The following is an 11,214-nucleotide window of genomic DNA, read 5'->3' as shown; positions in this document are numbered from 1 at the left end:
ATATTCACTCATCATGACAGTAAAATAGGGCATTCTAAGTCAATATACTGCAGTATTTCCTCTCTCAATCAGTAGAAAATATGGTTAACACCCGGTCATGCATGAAAAAAATACCGTCATGTACCATGAAACCAGTATAATTTTGAAAAATACCGTGATATAAATTTTTGGTCATACCGCCCAGCACTAAGCATAAGCATGTAATTAATAGTAGAAGTATGGTTTTTGAAAAGCATATGTTAAAGTTGATTTTCTCTCATGTGCTCGCAGTAACAGAGATGCTAGTCAACGTGTTAAACATCTGCTCAGATGATGAGCTCATGTCAGAGGGAGATGACACATGTGAAGGTAAGAACACGTAAAGCTGTTTTTCTGAACTTCTTGAGCTTCCTCTTATGGATGGGTCTGTGTTTGGAGGTTTTGCTGCATTGTAGTATTTTTTTTTAACCCCCAAATAAATTCAGTTAAGTTGAGCCCCACTGTGGTCTGAGGTTGGGGATATAAGCAAAAAGTTACACTACCGTTCAAAATTTTGGGGTCGGTAAGATGTTTTTAAAAGAAGTCTCTTATGTTCACCAAAGCTGTGTTTATTTGGAGAGAGAACAAAAAAACTAAATTCAGTAATATTGTGAAATATTACAGTTTCAATAACTGTTAATCTATCTGAATCATTCTAATATGATGATTTGCTGCTCAATAAATGTTTCTTATTATTAATGTTAAAAACAGTTGTGCTGGTTTTATGAAAACCATGATACATTATTTTTCAGGATTCTTTGTTGAATAGAAAATTCAAAAGAGCAGCATTTATTATAATCAATTTAAAGCATTCTTTCTGAATAAGTATTACATTTTGAATGGTAGTGTATTTCACAAAAATAAATTGTATACTATATACCACCTTGAAATGTCTATTCAGGAACTTCAATAATGATGTAATAAACATTTACTTCAATTAAAATGTAAAAAAATGTGCTTCGTTAACCTCATCACTTAAATGTCTCCTTTCTTCCCTTTCTTTTGTCTCCTCGATATGGATTTCAACTCTGTTAAATATATACCAGCATGCCCCTCTTCTCATCAAATAATAGTTCTCTGATTAGTGTGTATTAGTCCTCAGCGAATAACCCGTATATTTCTATTTAGGACACTATATTCTTGTGTGCAAGTTGCTTTAAATACAAACTCCACATTAATTGTGTGATTTAAATGGGCTTCCTGCTCTATTGTTCAACCTGTTTTATGGCTATATAACACTTCAGAGAAAGGAAGTGCATAAACGGGGCTTGTTTTATACTTCATGAATGCCTTCAAATCACGTTCTTTTTGTTATCAATTATTGGTGAATTATATGTATTGCCAGTGGTGGACAGTAACGAAGTAGTTTTACTTCGTTACTGTACTTACAGTGGGTACGGAAAGTATTCAGACCCCCTTAAATTTTTCACTCTTTGTTATATTGCAGCCATTTGCTAAAATCATTTAAGTTAATTACTTTTACTGGAGTAATATTTTATTATACGGATCTGTACTTTTACTCAAGTACTTGATTTGTGTACTTCGTCCACCTCTGTGTATTGCTAACCGTCTAACCAAACATGCATTGCCCTTAGTGGCTTACCTGAGCTGAGACAACCTGTATTTCCATTCAGTCACTTCAGTAATTTAAAAAGTATTACTGTTCTTAACGCAAGAGCCATGAAGTACAGTGATGCCTCTTCTGCTGTAATGAAACCAGATGAACCCGTTCTGAACGCCCCCACTCCACTTCTGAGGAGCTGTCAGGAAGGAATACAGTGTCCCATTTACTGGTCTTGATGCCCATTTGATTTGTCCTTCTTTTTTTTCTTTTTTTTTTTGAATGGTGCATAATTATAACTTGGCCTGACACACTTCCTCTCTGTGTCTGTGAGCCTTTGAGTTTTGAAATGAGGTTTATTTATTCTTTATGGGAGTTCCGGATGAAATGGCTCATTTGATCTGGAGTATGTATGACTCTTGCCATCAGATAGGATTAGTGTGCAGGTAATGATGTTGATTATCTTTTGTTCTGTATAAAAGTAGTTCATAAAATGTACAAGGTTTCAAGTTGACAAATATACAGCAAAATTATTCCCATCAATAAAACGATACCCTAACATTCCCTCACTCTGTTTTTCTTTTGCTCTGTCCCTCCCAATTTGTGCATGTTTATGGCAGGTGGCACCCCGGCAGTCCGCAAGGAGGCACTCACTTTGTTTCTGTCCCGCCTCATCCCGCATCTCTGCCTCTCTCACGGTGCAGCACACCCATCATCGACTTGATCGAAAGTGATATCGTTTAAAGAGGGGGGAGATTTTACAAGGGTTTGGTCATGAAGGGGATTTCAGTCAACACGTTTCAGATTTTCTGTCCCGACGGACTTTAAAAACTTCCAAGCACCGCTGAGATTGTAGCAAGTGCCAAGGAGCTGCTGTGGGTGGTGCTTTCACAGTGAGAGGGGCTCCTGTGAGCTTATGACTATGACGCAATATGACCCAATTTAACCAGCGCCTGTCGGTGTGATATGCTGCTTCTCCCTGCCTTCACTGTAAAAACTCATCGGCCTGCTGCATCCTGTTGCCCTCCTACTAACAACCACATTAACATGGTCAGGTTTGTTTTTGATGAAAGTAGGTGAATTTAAATTTGGTATGATTCAGAATGTTGTATAATATATAACATGCTGCACATACTAGGGGTTCGGGATTTGAACAGATCTGTAACCCTAAAGGTGCAGTCATATTAGTGAAATTTCAGCAAAAAAGGCTCATGTTCTGTTTTCAAAAGTGTAGCAATGTTTGAAGTACTGCACAGAAGTCACTTTTAAACCAAGCAACTTTCTGTTTATCAGCGTGGCGAGTTCTGCTTGGGCAACCTTTTTTTCCCCTCTCACATGAAAGTTCTGATCTTGTGGGTTCCTATTTAAAAATTTAAAATTCCTCAAAGCAGCAGTAAATGTGACTGCACCTTAGCTTTGGTGTCTCTAACAATGTTTGTGTTGAAAGACTGATGCATCAAAATTGTGCTATTATTTTTCGGCGTGTTCAGACTTCAGGTTTTCAAGTCATATCTATAGTATCGTACAGACTTGAGGGTTGACCTCCAAAAGGGTTTGGGTTTGGCTAGGGTTTAATAAAGAGTATTTAAAATATTCCAAATATTGCATTATACCATTTTATTTTTTTACACACAGTGTTTCACACATTTATAGTTGAAATCTTTAATGTAGTTCAAAGGTTTGGGGTGAATTTTACATTGTTACTAACAAAAAAATCTTTCAAATAAATGATGTTCTTTTAAGCTTTCTATTCAAAGAATACTTAAAAAAGTATGGTAATATTAACAAAAATATACCGTTTTTAACGTTGATAAGAAATATTTTTTGAGCAGCAAATTAGCATATTAGAATGATTTCTGAAGGATCATTTGACTCTGAAGACTGGAGTAATGATGTTGAAAATTCAGCTTTGCATCACAGGAATAAATTAGATTTTAAAATATATTAAAATAGAAACGTTAATTTAGGTTTTAATCATATTTCACAATATTACTGTTTACTGCCTTGAACAAAAGAGACTTTAAAAATTATTAGTGGGAAATGCACTTCCAAGGAAATTTTAATACTTGGAGATCTGTGGCATTAAACATTTTTGGAAAGCCCATTTCTGTAGGTCATATGTCAAGGCACAATGAACTACAACGTGGTCTTATGATTGTAATGTGTTGGTGGTGCACTGGGGAGGGGATGTAAATAAAAGGATTCTTCAGTAGCTGAAAATAGAAATATAGCGACACATCGCTCAAAGCTGTCTTGCCGCTCATCTTCCGGTGATGGCCACAAATAAACTGCCATCATGCATACACGCTACATTGCTTGGCATTTTTTACAGAGAAACCCTCTCCTTTTTTGGCTATTGTATACCTTCAGCTTTAAAAATAGACTAGATCCATGTCAAGAGTAGTTCAGAAAGCCTTGCGTCTCAGATTCAAAAGCCCAGTTTCTCAAAAACAAACCTGACCAGGAAAAAACAAGTCTTGAAATCTGTTTATGTTCTGGATGAAGCAACTAAACTAACCTCTGTTTTTTTCCTGTGTGTCATGTGAAGCGTTCGGGCTGGTGTTGGGAGGGGAAGATGAATGATTGGGAAACAGGGAGTAAGGGGGGAAGCCAGAGACTGGGGTGTGAGCAGACCACAGCATGAGACTGAATCTTTGTTTTTATCAGTTTCACTTCCTGACCAAAAAGCACACAAATAAACTCCGATCTAGGCCTGTTTTTGCCTTTAATGTCAGGCTTGACGTGGGTACATCAGCGTTTCTGGTTAATGTTATCTATACTAGTCAAAGCTTTACTGTACACCCTCAACTTCTCTTTTTCTCGTCGCAGCTGGTTGATTGGCTGACTGGTATATTTAGCTTTATTTCAGCAACCTTTTTTGGCTGCTCTTTGGGGAAGGACAGCCCTCTGTAGTCATGCTACATTTAGTGACTGGAAATGTTAATATCTAATAAGTTAATGTTGGGATGTAGGGCTGCTTGATTTGGGGAAAAAAATTAATTGCTTTTTCTTTTTTTTTTTAATTAAGCTCCAACTATTCTGTGCTTTGTGATTTAAATATCAATATGACTATATAATAATAAAAATAATAAAAAGCTGCGCAAGGATACCAGTAACACCCAAAACAAAACCGAACTTTGTCATTGCTAAATGTCACTTCATAACCATTATCGTTAACTAACGTCCTGCTTCCATACTTCCAGCCATCCAAGGCTTCAACCCTCAACACAAGATCCAAAGCTTCGAGGAAGCACGCGGACTGGACCGGATAAACGAGCGAATGCCTCCACGCAAGGACACCATGCAGCCTGACGGCACTGCCAACTCCATCAACGCAGCCAATTCCCCCGACAAGAACGGCACCAACGCACAGGCGTAGTAACCCAGCAGCTACCCTAACGCTCTCCCTCATCCTTTCCTTTCTCTCTCTCTCTTTTTTTTCCTCTGTCTCTCCCTCTGTTTTCCTCTTATTCTCTCTCTTTTTGGTAGAGGTGATGCCCCCTACATGCAAAACTCTCCAGGACCATTTTGGGGAGATTCGCACAATACCATGAAGAGGACGTAGTAAAAAACAAACCATGGTTCTTATTTATTTACTGATATAGATGATAAGAAATGTAAGATCTGTAATGGTGGGAAAATTGAGATGAATGAATACGTACATGATGAATATTACAAGTGTATATAAAATACAGAATATATATATATAGACATAGCATTGGGGTGGTTAAGGTCATCTTAGATTCAGTAGTTTAAAAAAAAAAACAAAAAAAAAAAACAATCAATTTTGTAAATTTACGTTTATAAATTAGACTTCTTTCTGAAAATTTTTTTTTTTTTAACAACCAAGATTTGCTCAGCAGAATTTCTTTATCATTGTTTGTGCGCTTGGCAAAATAATTCTTGACCCAGCATAATTATATAGAATGCTTATTTGTGAATAATACCCAAAGCGAGTATGATAATTGTTGATGCAAAACAAAACAAAAAACATTTTGGTATTGAAACAATATGTGGAAAAATGCCTTCATAATGCCAATTATAGCTAAGATGAGTGCATTAATAACAAGTGTTGACACGTGTATATGTATAAGTACATTTTCAAGTGTTCCCTCAACCAAATGTCGTTTACTTTGTTTCGTTTGTTTTCTTTTTCCTGTTCATAACTCAAACTACACCAATTTGTAATTAAAAAGGTGAAAAAAGCAAAAACCATCCCAGAAGTTTCGCAAGATGGTTGGAGAAGCGATTATGTCTGCATGTTTTTGTTTACTTTCTCCATCCATTTTGTAGTCAGTCAAACTTGAATCGGCCTCTACCGTAATTTTGCACACTTTTAGACCTTTCGACGTTTTGCATATACCACAGTGGTTAAAGGCATGTTTTAACTGCCATGAATTAATGCTGACTTTATCCTATGATATTTATCCTATGATATGTGCGTTAAATGTGATTGGATGAGGTGGATGTTAAACATCTCAGAAAATGAGCATGCATGCCTTACATCTTGCGTCTCATCTCGGCTAAAGTAACGCATATGAAATTTGTGAAACCAAATTTTTTTCTATTGCTACTTTAAAAACCCATATAATTGTATTTCAATTTATGTACTTAATGTACCTATAATAGTTTGCATCAGCATTATCTTCAGCGCTAGTGTTTCTATAGCTGAGCTGTGCGCTCTTCTAAACGCCTGTATTCTCTAGAGTTGACCATTTTCCACGCATATGATTGACTGAAGCATCATCTTTGCATTTATCTGAAGCAAAGGAACGCTATTTTGATTGCTTTTACTGTACTGTGTGTTTTGAGAATTAAGGACATGATTTGCAAGAACTGTTTACCAAATCGTCTTTTCAAACCTTTTGTTTTCTGTACCATTATTGTTGCATAATAATCCGGTGACTGGAGATTTCGCTGCGCAAAGACTCAAACTTCTTGTGCGTTATACATTTGAGGTCATGTGCCATGCTAATAACTATTGCAAGAGTTCTGTGTGCAGGCATCGAGACTGTCGCTCACATGTATTTTCCATTCTTTTTTTTTCTTTTTTTTTTTAACGCTGCAAGCAGTTCAGGGTCTGTATTTCTTGCGCAATACTTTACATGGTGCACATCTTAAAACAAGACTTGGCGAGGGTAAACCTGCATGTTATCATCACTGTATTTAAAAGTAACTCATCCAAAGACAGTTCAGTGTTTTAATGTAATATATGGCTTTATTATTAACAAAAGAAAAAAACAACAACTGCTGATTGTATATGATCGTTGCCTCTTCATTTGCTTGAGAAGAGGCGAGCACTCAATCGGCGATGTATTCCTGTAGACACTGTAAAGAAAAAAACCCCGCCTCGGTTAAGTTACCGCTTTACTCTTTGCGATATAAAACACCTGAGAGAGGCCTACAACCTTTAACCGGTACCAAAAGATGATGAGAAGACATCATGACCACCTTTTCGTGTCCTCTTTTTAAGTGTTCGTCTTTTCAAGTTTTGTTTTATGTAATGAGCCTCTGCAAACTATTGTTTTGTTTAGTTTCCTTCATTTTTAATTTAAAAGGGGATATCTGGTGTGACAGAGTCAGAGGTTTCAGGTGGGAGGGTGGGTTTCGTTTGATATGGGAGAGGAATTGGGGCGTTTGGACCACTAACCCCATTTTAGGAGGGCTTCTGTTACTAATTCCAAACATATCTTGCAGAATCTACAGAAAATGTTTGACATTCTCCATTAAAAAAAAGAAAAACTAAAGTAAATATAAAAAAAATGTTGGGGGAAAAAAAAATGGTGTTGTTTCTTTATTTGTCTGTTTTGAAATGTGTGTTTTTGTAAATTGGACTGTTTCCAGATTCTTCACCCACTATATTGCATCTGCTTTTACCATTCAAGCTGCTGGTTGATGGCAGACTCGTGTTTTGTGAGACTGGCTTTGTCATTTTCTCTTCTTTATCCATGTCTGTGCTCGTCAAGGTTTCCTATGATTACGACGTTCACGTTTTGAACATTCTGTGCTTGAAGGACAGCTAGCGTATTGTTACCTGTCTGAACACAGCCCACACATACACACGCATGTCGGGCGAGGCTGAGATTGAATGATATTTGTGCTTGAGATGAAGAATGCACTGCAAGACAGTGTTAACTAAAACTATTCAAAATAAAATATTCGATGAAAAAGAAACTTAAACTTACATTTGAAATGTTGCCTAAGCGTCTAATTGAAATTAAATGTATATGCATGCATGTATGTTTAAACCTCATTTATTTTCTTTATTTTAATCTGATTCAATGTGGTATGTTCATGTTGTTTATGTCCTTAACAAGAGGTCATAATCTGAAAAGCTCAATTTTCAAGCCCGACGGTCTTGTTGAATGGCATTTTAGACTAGTTTTCTCAACTTCACACATACTCGTGTGAAGAATGTAGCTGAATACCAAATAAAATCACACTTCTGTTTTATTGAAAGGCCTTGAACTGAAGCACGCACCACAGAATATTTTAGAAGTGCCTGTTCGATGCGATTTTAAAAAGCCTGCTCGTTTCCAACCAAGCTGAAAAATTCCCAGAAATGCTAAAAGGATGAATGTCAGTTTCTTATTAGCTGTCAGCACATCATGTGGAACATGCAGTGAACGTCCTGCAGGAAAACAAACCACTCACCTCATTTTAAAAATAGATTTATTAACTGCTAGTTATTTTACCTAACCGCTCAACCCAGTTATAATTGCAATTATACACAAGTGTTTAATTAGTATGTTAAAACTATAAGCTCTTTTCATGTGAGGGTGAAAAATAACACAAATATGATAATGTGTAATTTAAATGTACTTTAGAGCCCATGAAGTCATTTTTACTGGATCGCTGAATTAATATTGGCTTATTTGACCTGATCTGTTTGTTGATGCAGCAGTCCTGTCAGAAACAAGTTTTCCAGTTACTTCCACTCTCTCTGGAGAATAATACTATGTATGAATCATGAATTTGATTGGAAATTAGATGCGCTCCTAAAAATAAAAGTTCTCTGTTGGTTTCTGTTGTACCATGAAGAACCTTTAACATCTATGGAATCTTTGTAAGGATTTTTACACTCTTGAAAACAAAGGTTCCAAAAGAGTTTTCATAGCGATGAAATAGAACAGGGGTGTCAAACTCAGTTCCTGGAGGGCCAGAGCCCTGCAGAGTTTAACTAAACACACCTGATCCAACTAATTAAGTACTTCAGGCTTATTTGAAAACTACATGGTATGTTTGTTGGACCAGGGTTGGAACAAAACCCTGCAGGGCTCCGGTCCATATTGAGTTTGACACCCCTGAAATAGAAGAACCTTTTTTGGTTTCTCAAAGAACCTTTCAGTGAATAGTTCCTACACGCACCACTTTTTAGTGTGAAGAACATTTTAATAAGCTGAAGAACCTTTTTCCACTTTAAAGAATCTTTTGTGGAATGGAAAGGTTCCTTGGATATTAAAGGGTCTTTGGCACCATCAATGCAGATAAAGAACCTTTATTTTCAAGAGTGTATGTTTAAAATGTTCTTCACACTAAAAAAAAAAAAAAAACGATTTGTAGCAGCTGTTCACTTAAAGGTTTTTTGGGGAACCATAAATGTTCTGTGGTATGCTGAAATGTATTTTTTTGTTTTTTTTGAGTTTAGTCATTAGAACTGTACAGATGCAGGCAGTTACTATAGAAAAACACATGGGTATAAACTATAGTGTGTTAACCCTTGTCCAAACTGGGCAAAAGCCCGTTTATGCTTGATTTCATTTGACAACTTGCAACTCTTGCATATTTCCTTCTGCATAATATATTTGCTTTTAATTGCATCAAAGAATATTTAAATATGACATCATGGTCAAGCATTTATACAGCATGTTTTTTTTTTCCCCTCAGACTTTTTCAACCTACATTTGAACAGTTACTAGTGTAAAAAAAAAAAGTTCAGTTAACTAGGTCATCTCTCTTCCATCATTTGCATAGCCTCAGGAGAACGAGATCAGCATTGATGCTGTATAATGGTGATGCTGGTGGTGTAGCAGTTTTAAGATATGAAGCCACATCTTTTACCTTTTGTTCTTTATTACAAAGGCAGCTGAGTGACTGCGAGTGATCTAGTATGTCCATCCTGCTGGTTTCTCTAAATACTCTTGAATTCGATTGGATTAGTCAGCAGTGAAACTCAAGCGAGTGGAGCGCGCCCTCTTTTTGAACTGAGGTGTTGCAGGGTCACAATGGTGGCTTTACAGTGCAGTTAACATCGCTTTCTGTAGGTACGTAGGTGGATTGGAATGGTAATTCAGGCTCGTTGCTGGTCAGGATTGTGGTCTTTTGTTGCTGTGAATTGCTTCACAAGCTCATTTTTTATAATCTGAAAGCACATTGTCCCTGTAGAGATGCTATTGTACAAACAACGAACTGGCTTATTTAATGTAAACCAGTCTCATCCATTATGCTCAATGAGAAATGAGATTATCTAATCCAATAGATGAAATACAGTCACCATGTTGAGGATTTAATCTGAGGGATCATTTATCTGTACCTGTAATAATACTTTTGTAATCTGATGGCAGCGGATGCTTTTAAAAATCTCTCTTCTATTCATGTCAGTCCATCATTTTCTCTAGCATTGTGGAGGCGAACACTACTCGGTAAATGAAAACTTTCTCTCTCTCTATTGGTAATGTGAAGGACGTGGTGATGTAGTGTGGTAGCATTTAATACTGCACTCATCACTTCCCCCAATGTACAGGAAGATAAGTGAAAGAATTCAACCCACATTCAACAGACATCTTGGTGGTGAGTTATTAGAAGAGCTGAATACAAGAAACACATTTCAGGATGTGAGAGAAGACCTTCCACATGTATATGAGTGTTTGAGAAATATTGATTAAAAACTGGCTCTGTTAACTACATTCAAACTAGCTGAATTAATATAGCTTAATAGGCTGACTGTTTTATTGAATGGCATTAAACCAGAGATACTTGTGTACAGTTTAAATGTCTTAATATGCATTCTGAGAGTGTATAATAACTGCAGGAGATTTGAAATAGGGATTTTTTTTAAAAGTTAAAAACTTTGAGGTCACTAAGACTTTGTTTTTGAAAGAAGTCTTCCATGCTCACCAAAACTTCATTTATTTGAATGCAGTGAAAACAGTAATATTGTCAAATATTATTACAGTTTAACATAAATGTTTTCTATTGTAATATAAAATGTAATTTATTCTTGAAGGCAAAGCTGAATGTTTAGCATCATTACTCCAGTCTTCAGTGTCACATGATCCTTCAAAAATCATTCTGCTAATTTGCTGCTCAAGAAAATTTTCTTATCATCAGTTGAAAACTGTAATTTTTGTGAAAACTGATGAATAGACAGTTCAAAAGAACAGCATTTATTTGAAATTATATATTTTTTTGTAGCATTATAAATATCTTTACTATAACTTTTGATCAATTTATTGCGTCCTTGCTGAATGAAAGTATTAATTTCTTTGGTGACACTTTATTATAAGGACCATTTCTCACCATTAACTAGCTGCTTATTAGCATGAATATTGCTAGCATATTGGTTGTTTATTAGTATATTTTAGTATAGTATACTGTAGTGTGTGTGTGTGTGTGTGTATATATATATATATGTG

The 11,214-nt window shown here is 36.1% G+C and overlaps 1 protein-coding gene across 1 annotated transcript in view; it reads left to right on the top strand.

Annotated features, from left to right (window-relative positions):
- LOC107688381 (serine/threonine-protein phosphatase 2B catalytic subunit gamma isoform-like) overlaps positions 1 to 4,958 on the top strand; it is a 23,881-nt gene extending 18,923 nt beyond the window's left edge. The window contains exons 10-12 of the mRNA XM_016486043.1: positions 271 to 348; positions 2,200 to 2,277; positions 4,783 to 4,958. Coding sequence (XP_016341529.1) covers positions 271 to 348; positions 2,200 to 2,277; positions 4,783 to 4,958 — 332 coding nt within the window. The remainder of the gene's footprint in view (positions 1 to 270; positions 349 to 2,199; positions 2,278 to 4,782) is intronic.
- The last annotated feature ends 6,256 nt before the right edge of the window (positions 4,959 to 11,214 follow it).

Source organism: Sinocyclocheilus anshuiensis, unplaced genomic scaffold (assembly GCF_001515605.1).
Source record: "Sinocyclocheilus anshuiensis isolate Anshui unplaced genomic scaffold, SAMN03320099.WGS_v1.1 scaffold205, whole genome shotgun sequence".
NCBI lineage: Eukaryota > Metazoa > Chordata > Actinopteri > Cypriniformes > Cyprinidae > Sinocyclocheilus > Sinocyclocheilus anshuiensis.
Note: the sequence above shows the minus strand (reverse complement) of the source record. Positions and strands in the feature narration are given on the sequence as shown.